The sequence below is a fragment of the Fopius arisanus genome, unplaced genomic scaffold (genome assembly GCF_000806365.1).
Source record: "Fopius arisanus strain USDA-PBARC FA_bdor unplaced genomic scaffold, ASM80636v1 scaffold00030, whole genome shotgun sequence".
NCBI classification, from domain to species: domain Eukaryota; kingdom Metazoa; phylum Arthropoda; class Insecta; order Hymenoptera; family Braconidae; genus Fopius; species Fopius arisanus.
The window spans coordinates 719,729-735,287 of record NW_011887769.1 but is presented as its reverse complement, the minus strand read 5'-3'; the positions used below and the strand labels follow the sequence as shown (position 1 = coordinate 735,287).

General features: G+C 35.8%; 1 protein-coding gene across 10 annotated transcripts in view; it reads left to right on the top strand.

Annotated features, from left to right (window-relative positions):
- Positions 1–15,559, top strand: part of LOC105265489 (atrial natriuretic peptide receptor 1) — an 80,897-nt gene that overhangs the window by 57,710 nt on the left and 7,628 nt on the right. For all 10 annotated transcript variants that reach the window (XM_011302993.1, XM_011302994.1, XM_011302992.1 and 7 more), the window contains 2 exons: positions 323–414; positions 14,359–14,508. In XM_011302993.1, the coding sequence (XP_011301295.1) occupies positions 323–414; positions 14,359–14,508 (242 nt within the window). The remainder of the gene's footprint in view (positions 1–322; positions 415–14,358; positions 14,509–15,559) is intronic.

Genomic DNA, 15,559 nt, shown 5'->3' with positions numbered 1-15,559 from the left:
AATCATATCAAGAGCTACTTAATATAATTTATAGTTATATAAACTATTTCATGAAAATCTATTTCATGAAAGTTATATAAACTATTTCCGAATTTTCAGGGCAGAATCGGTCGATATAGAGCGAAAAATACAAAAAATAAATTCAATGATTACAATGCTTCCATTCGAAAGTAAAAACGAAAAGAGAAAGGAGAAAAACTAAATAAAAAAAAATTGCATGAAATGCAATCGAGCAAAGAGGAAGAACTGGCAAATTAAAAATAGTAGATTTTCCAAATGTCTCTGGTATATGTCTTTTTTTTTCTATTGAACGGTGAAACAGGTGGCGACACTTATGAGACGTTGTTGGGCGCAGGACTCGGCAGATCGACCAGACTTTCCAGCTCTGAAGCAAACCATACGGAAAATCAACAAGTGAGTAGAACTTTCACAGTTTAGTGACACCAATGCGATAGTTCGACAAATGTTATCTATGGCCAAACTCTGTTGATATTCCAAGAGCTTATCCAATCCATTTATTATGATTCTCGGTGGCACTGATTTTGGTTAACGGACAGAGTTGTCAAATTTCCCGTTGGGAATGGAAATTCAACTGTATTGTAGGGAATTCAGTACTATTCAGCAATTTACCAATTTTTAATCATCTATTCGTGGTTTCCCGCGCGTAAAGGGCCCGCTTAAACGGACCTAGTTCCTCACATATTCGCATTTTACTCGAAGGGCTAAAAATTATTATATATATCTTTTTTTATTGATTTATTGTCTCAGACTTAACTAGAACTCTTCTTGTGTCGAATGAGACGTGTTGGACCTTATTATCTTGATTAGAAATCGGTTATTTTGCCTTTAAAAGAAAACAAAAAGGGCCCACATCTTTTTGTTTTTCGTGTATTGAACTTAAAACTTCCATAACTGTGATTTTTCAACTAGGGGATCCTGTTTTTTTTCTTCTTATACTCCGGCCCTTTCTGCCACCCTTTCAGGCTAATTGATCCTATCCCACCCTATGCATGGGCTGTCGATCCTACACTGTAACGTATTCACTCTCCTATAGAATGGGAGTAACACGGGAAACCACAGGAAAAACCATGTCGGTACAGGCGGTTGCTATATGATCACCCTTTTACACCCTTTTCATGCGTACGGTCATATTTGTATCGTAAAACTATTGATTTAATGTGGAAATATGAAGTTTCCTTTTTGTAGCTGCATAAATTTCGGAGAAGAAATTTTTCTTGAGTTGCAGCAATGAAAAAAAAACTAGTACGGCGCGTGGGCCACCTTGCATGTAATTGAATCTAATCAGTTTAGGATACTTCTGCAGCCACTTATACTTGCGAATAATTTCTCAATAAGGTGAAAGCCATATTTGAACTATCTATTGATGGGCACAATGGCAAAATGTTGCCAAAGTTACAAGAGCGGTAACTACCTCATTTTTTATTGAAATATGCAACGTTAAACTTTGAAAAAACATGACATCTTGGTATTTAATGATGCAGATTTCAAACGTGGTATGGTCGAAGTCTTTGGAATTCTGAAAATAGTTTTTGCATTTACCTAGCAGCAGATAATCCAAATTTTATGTATTTTATTAGAAGTACCTGCGGAAGTACCTTAATGTTTATTAAAAAATTCAATATTAGACATTTTTTCTATGATTTTTATCTTGTCTTTACTATTTTCGATTACATATTAGATTCGTTTGTATATGCAATTCGAATAGGTACATGAGTATTTTCGAGGATGAAAAAGATTATGGATTTTATTAAAACGGAATTCCTAGGTATTTTTAAAAATGTGGTATGTAAAATTTCTAAAAAATGTCGTAGATTACTCTTGATAAATTCACTGGAATTTGATAATTCGCACGTCATTATGAATAGATAATTACCACTAAAGGTGAATTTTAAAGTATGATATAACAGTGAGAAATTGAACAAATCCAAGAATTCTGAAAAAAATATTGCGACGAACAAAAAATGATTTTGTTGTGTACTATGTGAAAATTGAGTAAAAGTGATAATTTAGGTATAACAGAAGTGTCACCTTTTCACGTTTCAAACGCCATAACTCAATAAAAAATGGTGGAAACTACATAGTTTACGTATTTTCTTTTTCTTTCTTATTCCATGAGCTTTCAAATGAGCACACGATACATTCTCTCAACACGAAAGATAGAGAGGAATTATACAAAAAACCGATGAAAAAGCGAGCGTTTCGAACACTGATCATTTACTTGTGGATTTTTCTCTGAAATTTTTCCGAAGTATTAGATATTGAAAATGAACTGATCTGCTCAGGGTCTAGACGATTTTCTATCCAACATTTCCAAGAATAATTCCCACTTTATGCACCGTTGCTCCCCGCATAACTTCAAAGGGTTAACGTAGCATAGTTGAAGGGATGAACATTGGATGCGCTTGAAATATTCGAATTGGAATGTGCATACACCGTAGCTCATCCCCAGTATTTCCCACTGGACAGACATTCACTGGTGTTCCTAGGAACTCGTCAGCGTAAGTAGGCGAAGAATATTGCGTATATAAAGGGTTGTACCGCTATTTGTTCTGGTTCTTGGAGTCTCCTGTGTGCCCATGATTTTTTCTTTTCTCGGGGATGTATTAAACCAGACCGTCTGAAGAATTTTTAACGACGTACTTCTCATTAAGCTGAAAGCCACGGATAAAGGTGCTTTTTTACCACGTTTTTTTCTTCACTATTTTTATTGCTCCGGGGGTACAGTTGGTTAAGTGCCATACGAAAATACAACGGACGTGACCAGGATACAATAAATTTAAGATTTTTTTCTATAAGTCTAGTTTATCGGCTTGGGGGGGGGGGTTAAATAATATTCGTGGAATCGTTTCCATATTCCTGGAAGAATTTGAATAGAGCCAATTATTTTGATGAAAGGTATTACCTGAAGAAAAAGTATTGCATGGAGGAAAGGAAAGCGTAAAATATTCTGGAAGCTCCAATTTTCTATGATCATCAAACCGAGAAAGCCTCGTAATTACTCGGAAATCTCAATTTACTCCAACAATTTTCACTATTCCTCCTGGAACGATCCATTTCACTGTCATTATGTCAAGGTATTCAGCTTCGCGTGGATTCGGTTGTTATTGTATAATTATTATTGCTTCGTCTCAGTGGGACATTCGCATTTTCACACTCAAATCTCCAAATCTTTAGCAACTACTCATTCTCGTTCATTATAATTGAAATTTTCAATTTTTGTAATTTCCGTAGACTTTTGAGAGGACTACCGATCGGCAGTGAAACTGTGAGATTATAGGGATAACCCGGATCATTGGCATGCTAATATGGCACTCTAAGCGCACAGCCACTACTGTCGGTTCATAAAGAGTTATTAAATTAAAAATAAAATTAAAATTAAAATTAAAATTAAAATTAAAATTAAAATCAAAATTAAAATCAAAATTAAAATTAAAATTGAAATTAAAATTGAAATTAAAATGAAAATGAAAATGAAAATGAAAATGAAAATGAAAATGAAAATTAATAGATTTTCATGACTTCCATCCCCCATCTGCACCAGAAAGCCTCTAAGTCCTTTAATTAAGATTTCCCTGTTGTTCCAATGGGTCCCCAGAAATTAACAAAGTAAAGCTTTTAATTACAGCAGAGAGTCAACAAAAGGGGACGTGAAATCTGGGAAACTGTATCGCGTTGTGTTCCACCGAGATTTAAAGTAACTGCTAAGTCCTATTGATTTTCGCCTTCAACTCACCGAGGTAAAGGTGTACAAACCAAGTCACGAGACACTGGTGCAAGAGGTGCAAGAGGTGCAAGAGGTGCAAGGGGTGCAAGGGGTGCAAGGGGTGCAAGGGGTGCAAGGGGTGCAAGGGGTGCAAGTGTGTGTCGTGTCGTGTGTGCATATAGTTGGAGTAAACGTTGAGGTCAGGGTGCAATAAGCGTCCACTGATACAGAAAAGCGTCGATTAAGCGTTTACGCGATTGGTCGTCACTTAATCTTTATTTTCCTTGATTCAAGGCCGAAATTACTCGAGCCAATATAGAGTCGCAATATAGAGTCTTGATGAAAGTATGCACACACTTGAATATAGTTTTCGTTTTCTTACCCTAGCATGATTCCAATTCAAGTGCGCGGAGTGTTGATTCAAGTGCACAATTCATTCAAGAATCAATTTGGTTGCTAATAAAAATATGTTTTTTGCAAATTTTAATCAAGAGCATGTACACTTTCAATGGACGCTTTTTTATCTCAGTGCGAGGAACAAGTGTTCGCAGTGGCAATCTCAATGCGTCTTCAAGGAACAAAGGAAATAATAAACCCTGAGAAGAAAGAGGAAACACTTTCGGTCAGTCTTTTGTTATCTTTTCCAACTTCCCTGGAAATGGGCTCCTTGAGTTTCACTGAGGCTAGATGGGGTCGAATGCTCTCGGATGTGTTATTTTTTTCCCCTTCGCACATTTGCTAATGTTCGGATGAAATGGATGGTCAGAGCCAGAGGTTTACGAGGATTATTGCGTCAATAAGAGGGAAAAAAACCCTCATGAGGTCTGTTGGGATGTAGCGATGAGACACCACTTGCTTTCACACGCAAGTCATGGTCTATGACGTACATTGGGAGAAAAGGAAGAGTCATCTTGCCTAGTTTTAATCCTCTGTTATTTCCTGCTTTTGCTTTGATAACGCTCTTCCAATTCTCCAGGGGTAGAAGTGGGTTAATAAATTCAGGACTTCATGAATTCATACATAATATCCTCTCGAGTGCTGAGAAAGTGAATTTTTTTAAGGAACTTTTGTATATTTTATTCACTCTCTTTCACTATTTTCATTTCTTTCACTCTTTTCTCGATTTGCTAACCCATTTTTTTATGATTTACATATTTTTTTTGAAGAGTACATTATAAAATCAAAAATTAAAAATCAACTTCTGTTATTTCTAACGTCTTCAATAACGCGGATTATAGCAATTTCAATTTGTATTGAACCTCTGTAATTAATTATTTAATTAGCTGGGTTTTCGGTGAACCGAGAATTTTAACTCATTTAAATTCTTTGGAGACCTTCTCCCCAGCTTAATATTCTTTTCATTTCATTCTCTTCCCTGGATTTATTACCTAATTTTAAATTATCCAGAAACTTTTTTAATAATGAAAATAATGTACTGGCGGGGGAAAGATAAAATTGGGTTATTTCTGGTGATGGGGTGGGTAAATGGGAAAAGGCTTTTAGCGAGGCATATTATAGTTTTTTCACTCATGGCTACGAACTTTTGGGCTTCATTCAGCCTTTCCACTCAGGTCTTTCTCTCGTCAAAAAAAGTTGTCGCTCAATATTTTTTTTTTAGTTCAAACTCTTTTCTGAGGGGAATTGAAGCTCGTGGTGGGTAAAGGCGTTTTGTAACAATTGATGAGACAACTTCTCACGGGGGACATGGACATTCGGGTCTTTGATGACCACTCGTCAAAGGTGCGTCCTTTATGGAAGTTTTCGTCCAAGTTTTTATTGGAACACATGCGACATCGTGTCTAGAGTCTCGAGGATTATCCAATTGACTTCGGCGGTTTAATGTTGGAGGTATAATGGGATTAAATAAGTTTAAAGAAGTTTCGAAATGCGGGGGTGTAGTTTGCGGTTTTTTTCCCTTGGGTGAAATTTTCTAGTAATTAAATTATTGAGGATTGACTGGATAGGGCTCTTGATGGGAAATTAACTGGAATTTGTCTATCAGTTTTTGTTATTTTTTTTTCAGTTGATACTTTCAATTCTTATCTCCTATGCCAGAGAAAAGAATTGACTTCTTTTGAATTGAATTGAATTGATTGATTGTAATAATCATGAGAGTCGGGTTCTTCTAGATACTCTTGTCCGGGTAAATTAATCAATCCATAGATGATTGAAATTAGATGAACGATAAATTAAACGTCAATCCCCCCCGGGAGATACGATAAATTCGATAGAGTACCTGTCGGTTGAAAGTAAATAGAATTAAATCGACATTTGTAGTTGGCAATTGAGCCGGGCGAGAGGAATAGTCAATTGTGGCCGATATATCGTCGTAAATCAAACGAAAAAAACGCGATGTTCCAGTTCAGTTTGAATTCAAAGTGAATTCCATCCAACATCCCCACAATTTACCTTTGTCTTTTTTTTTTCTCGTATCGATTGATTCTGAATTATCCAGAAATATCACTGCGTGTTAAATTTAAATCCACAGTTCAATTTATTGAAATTCATGACCGATTCGTTTGAGATAAATAAATGGAAATGGAAAATGGAGTGTTGGTAGAGTGCCTGCGAGTTTGGAAAATATTCGATACCGATAAAAGAAGGCCAGCAGTTTCTAGAGAGAAAAAAAATATTTCATGGATCTAACTTTATCCCTCGAATTTTCCACTTGTCGGTGGGTCAATGATGTTTTACGAAGAATGGAGGGAATTTTTGGCCGATAAAGCTGATGTGCTGAACTGGAAATTTCCCTAAATTGTGGATTTTTATTTCCGCAAGGTACAGTTTCATTAATGTCGCACTGAGTGACGTGAAAAGATTCGTTCGTTAACATCCCCCGTTTTTCAGTCTGTAAACTTCATTTCCGGAAAAAGTTGTACGTCCATTCTGACGTCAGTCAGACCCTGACGCGCCACTAGTGGATGGGGTTGAGGGTGTGAGAGAGTTTCAAAACAATTCAATCAATTCCACTCACGTTTACGGCTAGTTCGAACGTGTGTTCCAGTTTCTCTTTATTATTTTGAGAAATTGGCTGTCGTTTGTCTGTTAAAATTGTTTTTACCGAGAGTATGCGACAACAAGTTTCCGGAATTAGTGGTCTATGAAGAAATAACTCGTCTCCATCCCTGAAAATGTGCGATCAACCCTGAGAGATCCGATGACTCAATTTTAGGAGAAATATTCATTGGATTGACTAGAGGTTTCATCAATGTGAGTACTTCCTCGAGTTCTCTGGATAAATGCGTTCCAAATGTCACATCAAATATTTCTCCCCTTAAACGAGTGATTAAGCACCAATTAATCATTCAGACTGTGGAAAAAATGGGAAATAATACCGCGGGATAACACCGGTACCACCAATTAGAACCGTCAATCACGGTTAATGGATATACCGAGCGTTAATTGAAATTGATGATTAATGACAATTGCGATTTTCCCCTGAAGCCTCTCAAAACGGAATTTGTCTCGAATGACCTGTCTCCAATTCTCTGATCAATTTCTGTTCAATCCGGTACTCCTATCAGACTGTGACATCGGACTCCACTCGCATTTCAAACGCATAATAATCCTCTCCTGATATTCCAATGGACAATGGAGAATACGAAAGTGCGTTTGTAGTGTCATTGGAAGAACGGAATCGATGGAGTATGCAGTTATAATCAACTGGGATTAGCAGGTGGTGTTGATGAAGGAGGAGGTGACACAAGATTCGATAAAAAGAGGAGCATGTACACTAGAATCAGCTGATTTATTCCCTTTTCCGTCACATCCACGCGACTGCGATATGAAATTGCGAGGAAAATTATTGGCGTAATTATAACTTCTATGATGCGATTGACGTAAAGTTCATGTGATTGTGGTTCGTTACTATACCACTGTAACAAATATTAATAACTGTCTTTTTTTTTGCAGTCATTTGGAATCTAAACAATTTTTGCTGAAAAATATTTTTCCAGTTAAAGCTTCTCATATACAAAATTTCTTTCCGACAAGATTTATCTAATTTCATGGTAATTCATGGAAATTGTCGAGTTTTTATCTTTCTTTACGTGAGAAATAGCGATTGATTTGCATTCTTTGGAAAATTTGAAATTCTATAGCTGTTGATTTGGCTTTAAATTGAACTCAGTGTAATAATTTAATGTGAAATTGACTCGGAAATTGAGCAATTTTTTCAATGGTGTGCGGTCATTTTGGCGATAAAAATATTTATCCGGAAGATACTGTTAACAGGAAAATTTCGCCTGATAAATATATCTCGGGCTACAATTTATCTAAGGGTTTTTTCTCGATCCTCCCAGTGACCCTCTTTCATTTTTACCTCCACCCTCAGTACTAGCTGCTCCACTTGGGGGAATGAATTACGGTTTTTTCGAGGGGTTTCGGTGGGGGAGATGTGCTCTATCATTCTAGGGTCATTCTGCAGAGGTATTTTCCTACTGTTTAGCTCGGCTTCCTCAAATATAGAGAATTTTCGTTATCTCCAGGGCTCCCTCATTAAAACGTGTTATTCCAGAGCAATCAAAATATCTCGATGATGAAATAGTGGAACAACTCGAGAAACGAATGAAAATAATGTCAAACGTACATTTGAAGTGTAACAGAAAAGTTTAATTGACTTCTCTTGCTAACTTGTAAACAAAAATTTATGCCCTCTGATTGTTTGGTTAAATCATTGATTATTTTTTGCTATTTCATTACTCGATCCTCGCGTGGAATTTTTGGCGCTTGGTCGCGTGTTACCCGGCCATATAACTGTAATTCAGCTGTAATTCAAGTGCTGCATGAGGGCGCACGAATTATCAATCGTAAATATTCCAGGTACAGCCAATCATATCCGTTGGTGGCCTTGCGGTTAGCAGGGGAGTCATTTGTTTATCAGGAGTTATTTACTCCTCCCTCGGTGATGCTACATAATGTTAACATCCTTTCGCTGGTATCGAGATATATCATGTTTTACAGAATTCACCTGTCGTTTATATAAACTACGATTGAGCAACTGATGCAATTGAATTATTTACCGATTTTATGGACTCGTGTTTCAGGAAATTTAATCAGTGATTTCGATTCCCGGATTTTCAATTTATTTAGTCGCTTGGTGATGAGAACTGCGTTGTTATTTGCCTCGCCGATTGGAATTCAATGAATAATCAGCTTTTTTAACAGGTTTTCGCGTGTTGCGTGTGGAATTATCAATTCAATATTGAAATCAGGATTAATTTAGGAGTAAACAGGTGTAGTATAGGGTAAACTACTATTTTATAGTTGCTGATTTTCCAATTTCTTTCGATATTGAAGATAAATAATGGTTTTCGAGGAAAATGTCAAAAGACCTTTTTCGTTGGAAATTTAATCAGCTACAAAAGGTCTTCACAAAGCTCTTTAATATTTCCCCTTTAAATCCACTTATTCCACTTGACTACTTTTTTATTGAACACAGACAAAAACAACTAGGGAATTGCTCTTCCATTATATATCATATAGTTATTTTCGCCAATACATTATACCTGATTTTAGTATATTCCATTTTCAAAATCGTCCATTGATGATTTTGATGATTTTTGAAAAAATATTGCACTTTAAGATTCGACCCTTTAACCACTGCACTTTTCGGAAACAGCTGGTCAATTTGTTTAACCTCCCAATGATATAGACAGCCATAATAAAATTTTTGTCTTAAAAAAATATATGCTATATAATGGAATAAAATAGAATATTGTACATGGATGAGTAAATTTTTTCTATGAATTATCAATTCAATGTTTAAGACAGTTTTAATACTTTTAATGATATAGGTGTGTAGGTATAGGAATTTCTATGGAAAATACCAGCGTCATTAAATTTTGGTGAACAAGGTCGGTGTGGGGTGCCAACTGTGAAGGAAGCTCTCAACGAGGTAATGACGTTATCCGTCTCTTTGAGATGTTCCATCGCGGTTATGTATATTGTCAACCTCTCGGATATCTATTTGTCCCTCTGACGCATCGCGTGCGTAAATTAGGGTGAAGCCTGTGGGATGTATTGATTTCCAAGCTCCGACGTAAACTCAGGTCACCAGAAAATCCTCAGGGCTATTCTAGTCACGTGAGGGTATTGTTGAATCTTTTGTTACCGAAATATCCCTCGAATCCCCGATTTTGGGTTTATGGGATTCCAAAAAAAAGTTTCTTGATGTTAGAACTGAAATTCATTCTCTATATGAGAAAAGTTTTTTTTTATTCTCGAAACTTCTTTTCTGACATTAAGATATTTTTTTTTCACCACTAAGGAACTTTTTATCCCTGTGAAGTCAAGTGATTCCATTTTTTTTTGTCTTCTTTTTTCTCTCCCCTGAGAGTCGACGAATAAATGTCGATTCAGTGGTGGAATCGATCGGTGGGGGGTGAATAGCTCTGGCGAACAGTGATATGAACAATCGATCACAGTGAGGATTTTGCCAGTTTTTATTTGTCACTCCCCGCAGCGCACAATAGTGAGTGATAAAAAAAAATGAGAGTTTTCCCCTTGGAGATGCTAGTGATTACACGCGATGTTGAGTCAGACGTTGAAAAAATGAACGATTTTTTGTTGGAAGTGAAGCAAAACGAATTGTGACACGTGTGTTACCTCCATAGGTGATTATCTGGGGATAAGGAAGATGGGCTTGTGATACGTTGGGGGAATTTTATTGGATTTTCGTGGAGTTATCAAAGCGTAGATTGTTATGGCTCATTCTTCGAGAAAACACTTTCAATATTTATGAAATGGTTTTCTATTCCTCGGGATGTTGTGGATGACACTTTGAAATGGAATTGCATTCAGATGTTACCCAGATCGGTTTACACTCGTGAAAAATTATGGAAAGTAAAGCTTCTTTGCATTTTTTTAGACTTTTTAAATGATTAGTATTTGGGAGCTTCGCGTGACTATAATCATCATATGACACACATACACAAAAATCGATTCGATAAATGAAATTAATGGAATATGGTGGGTGCAGATAAATAATTTAACACAGTGGATTAAATACGTTATTTTTAATTTATTAAAAATGGCACGAGGGAGAAATGTCTGTTCTCTATGACCTGCTTCAGCAGACTAAAAGTGGTCGAGACCAAGAGAAAAATCGTCATCACGAGACAAAGGATCTTCAGGCTCTTTGCCACATGACCTCATTACTTATGTTTATGTTTTAGTCCTAACATCTCTCTCCATGTTGATTCATTTTTGAAACTATAGACTCATAAAAATCAATTCGTAGAAGACTGAGACTATATTCCAACAGAAATCTATAACTATAAATGCAATGCAATTTTCCGGTATACTTGTTCATTATATAATGGAAATAGATAAGTAATGCATTGAGTTCAGTTTGTAAAATTGAATTTAAGAGAATTGAATTAATTTTTTTCTTAATATACGTAACAATATTTAAAAAAATCGAATATTTAATCAATTTAATAAATTTATTTGATAGGTTATTGGATATATTGGTATTTTTATTTAATTATATTTAAGAAGAAAATTCAAGGAAATCTGTCATGAACTTACTTAACTTTTAATTTGATTCGATTTGTCCGTTAAATCGAACTTGATGAGATTATCATGAGAATTACTGTGATATTTTTCAACAATACCGTTCGTCGAGAGATATAAGTCCCGTCAATGAAAAAAAGCGTACCTGAATTTTTCATCCCCCGTTGAAATGAATTTATCATAGTAATTAAACTTGGTTGAAAGTTGGAGTGAGCTTGCCATAGAGGTGTCAGTCCGATAATCCGATCGTCTGGGTAATTCCCGAGCCAATCAAGCGACAGAAATGAGGTTAATTACTTCTCGAGTAGGATAAAGTAGACTAAAGTGGAAGTAGTGAGAAAGGAAATTGTAGTTGAAGTCGGATCTTGCCCTCGGTGGATGATTTGTCCCCATAATTTACCCAAGAATTATTACTGCTGAGGACTGCATACAGTCGGCAAGTCATAAATATCGATTTACAAAATGGTGGAGTAGCTGGAATGGTCCTGGAATTTCAACCTGATTAGGAGAACCGAGGGGGAACGAGGGATCAGAACCCTGTGTATCTGTGTAAAATACTGGTTCATGCATTAAACATGGCGATATTACTCGTTGAGCCCCACGTGGAGTTATCGGATATTCTCTGGAAACTTCGTTGCCTAGACACGAGTGTGGGCAAGGGTCTAGCCAGATAGGCATTCTGCCCCAACGAATTTCAAGGCGCCAATTTCTTGCCATATTTATAACCCAAATGAATAATTCTGTAGAAAACGTCAGAACTTTATCCCTCATTACCTGATTATTATTAATTTAAAAAAGTGTTCATCCAATTTTATTTATTGTCATTAAACAATGACAAAACGCCAAAATTTGTCAGGAAAATTTAAAAAACCCAAATTTTGGTCGAAAGGCGGCACAGCATCCTTAAATTAAAGAGCTGTAACCGTTTCCTGGGGAAAATTCCGAGAAATACCTTGAAAATATCTGACGTATTACAAATTAATTTATGAAGACTTCAAAGCAATTCCGAAAATTGTTTCTTGCAGAGAATAATGATTAAAAAAGACACAGCAATCCTGCTGGAGAATTCTTATGTTGTGCATATTATTAAATCCATCCCCTGGAAAATTGGTTTTTTAAATGAGAATCAGAATAACAAAATAACTCCCTCGAGAAATTTAACGGAAATGGCTCGAGGCACTCTGCAATATCTGTATGTACATGCAGAAGTGCATTGGGAGAAGCCCTCTGCGGTCTTTGCACCGGAATACCCAAGCACAATGGGGATGCATACACGCACTAGGTAAACATGATGAAACATTGAATGCTGAGTCACTCAAATGCCTACCTTATTTCATTGTGAAATTCAAGTACATTGTTTTATTATGGGCCAATCGAAGCGAAAATATCCGGCTGGCTGGATTCCAGAATTTACCTGTACGATCTTGCATTCTCAGGACAATTCAGGGAACTAACTGAGTTCTATTGCAATACCTCTAATAAACTCTTCATTTTTCGGGCATCAAAATAATCATTGTCTTGTCCATTGACTTCTGTTCCTTCACCGAAAAAAAAGTGTAGACGTCCACATGGGAAGGGCCCACTTTCACGGTTTTATTTTTTAATATAACTGATTTTTTTTAATTTTAGTTAAGAGTCTTCATTTTTTTTAATAACTTCGTATTTCATCATTATATTTTCATTAGAAGTATTATTTTCGTTTATTTGATGTAAAATAGGAAATGGCCCACTTTGTCATTTGGGCCTGAACTTGAGAATTTATATCTTTTATGTGGGTCTATTGCATGATAAAACAAATAATGATGCACATTGCACATGGATGAGTACTAATAATACTAAGTATTTAATTAATTTAGCCATTGTAACGAGCAATCAATCCTTTTTTGTCAGAAGAAATGAATACGAGTTCAAGGAACGTATTTTCTGTTTCACGCACGGAGAAAAGAAATATATAAACAATTACGTGAGAATACCGTAATTCGAATGTGATTTTGCAATTCGATTAATTTTTACGAGAGTCTTATGTAAAAATCGCGGAACAAATTGATCGAATTGGAAGTTTACATCCGAATTACGGAACTCCCACGTAATTTTTCATAGATTTCTACCTCCATGTGGTATTTTATAGATCCTAAAGTTTATATAATAATAGTAATTATGTTTTGTCTTGAAAAAATCAATTATGGTATTAACAATGAAAATGCATTTCCGAGAAAGGGACCACCTTGCCAAAGCTTGTTTATTTAATGATAACCCGATAATTTAATCGCAGTAAACGCTGGTTTATGTTAAGACGGTTATTTCCTAGGTATTAAAATCATAATTTATTCAACTACCAAGTAGTCAACTCAAGATATTAGTATCTTGAACTTTGATGTCATTTTTCTGAACACAAAGTTTTTTGCATTTTCAAACTTAACGGTCTATACTCTACTGTTTTCCCATCTAGCGGAATGTGTGACCCCTCAAAATGTTCCAAATTTAATTAGATATACGCCCATATATGTAGATAAGCCTAATACCGCGAATACATATGCTAGTAATTATATGCCACATAGATGTAACGTATTGAACTTTGCGAGAGGTTATTCGATGTCGAGTATCATCACAGAATGATTGCTGATTTCAAGTGATTTCGTGTAATTTCAGTTCAAAGGAATTCAAAGGAACACAATAAGAATCAGGCTGTGGCATTAATTACCGATTCGTATTGATTCCATAAATTTAATGGGAAACAGTCGATTTACACGTGCTAGCTGATCGTCTTGTGGTAGTTTTTTTTATTCGTCATATTCTCTTTCATCTTCAATTAGGAATTTCGATGGGAATTCTTTGTCGTAGTTATCTCTCCGGAAGAACATGCACCATGAGCGAAATTAGTCAATGAAATAATTTCAAATGGAGGTATAAGTTGCGTAAAATTGCTGGTAGTAATACGATTTTTTATTTAATTAATTTTTTTTATTTAATAATTTAGAACGCTCGTATTTGAGAATTTGCTGCATGGGTGTTCAGGTGTAAAGACAACGGAGTGTGATCCTAATTCTTTATTGCGTTGCATAGAGGAGAATTGATTGAAACAACAACTAATCATCATCCTCTATTTCTGTCAACTCTAGAGACTATGAGAGCAGCAATATTCTGGACAATCTCCTCTCACGTATGGAGCAATATGCCAACAACTTGGAAACGCTGGTGGCTGAACGTACCGCTGATTATCTAGAGGAAAAACGCAAATGCGAGGAGTTACTCTATCAACTGTTGCCTAAGTGAGTTCAATAACTGTTAAACTATTAACCAAAATTACATGATTTATTTTAATAGTTTCAGCAAGTGTTTAAATTGTTCATTTACAGTTTGAAATGCAAACATAATTGGTTGGCATATTGAGTAAAATTAATTGAAAGGTAAATCTTGTTTTAACAATTTTTTTTTCTTTTCAATAAAATTTGGATAAGTTTTTTAAGGATGTATTAATTCAAGAACTTCAAAACTCCCACCTCTCGTAGATCAATTTTCACTAGTCGAATTATATGTTATTCAATAAAATGTGAAACATGGGTTTTTTATTCACTAGTTTAATCATTTTACGGCCGGGAAAGCGATGGAATATTGAGAATAGACTAGAGCTTTAGTTCTCGAAATTCCCCGAGTGATTTCTCTCGGAAATTTCTATCTATTCCTCGAATGTTCCACATGATAATTGCGGACAATATGCGGACCACCGATGGTTCTGGGAATTAGACGAAACGTCAGTGCATAATTCCCAGCTGTTTCCAGATATTCACGTTGATGTGTGTAATTCCGGTTACAGAGAGCGTGATGGAGATTATTAGAATTATACGTACTAATGCACTACTAGAATTTCAACTGACAGAGGAAGAAAAAGTCTTTTTTCTCGGAAGAAAATTTGTAGGAGCAAAAGCACAGTTTCGTTTTCAAAAATTTATTTTTTAGATTGGATCAAGAATTAATTAATTTTATGTTAATGTTAATACGAGTGTTTGATCATTGATCCTTTCTTTAATGACGAAAAGCTTTTTCTCGATCTCCAGTAGTTTCTATTCCTCTTCCAAATGACTTCCTCCTGCGATAAATATCTCAATGAGACTCCGAACAAAAAAAAAACGGAAGCGAATAAAAAATTGGTCTCATGTTGGTTTTCCTATTTTATGTCCATTTGCTTTTGTCCACCCCAGGAGTCGCCTGTCCACGGGGATACGGATTTTTCCTCGATTTTTCTCATCAGTATCCAGAAATTGTTGAGAATTCTTCGTCTCAGCTTGGCGCAAAGCCTTTCTGAACTCAATATGATGAGTA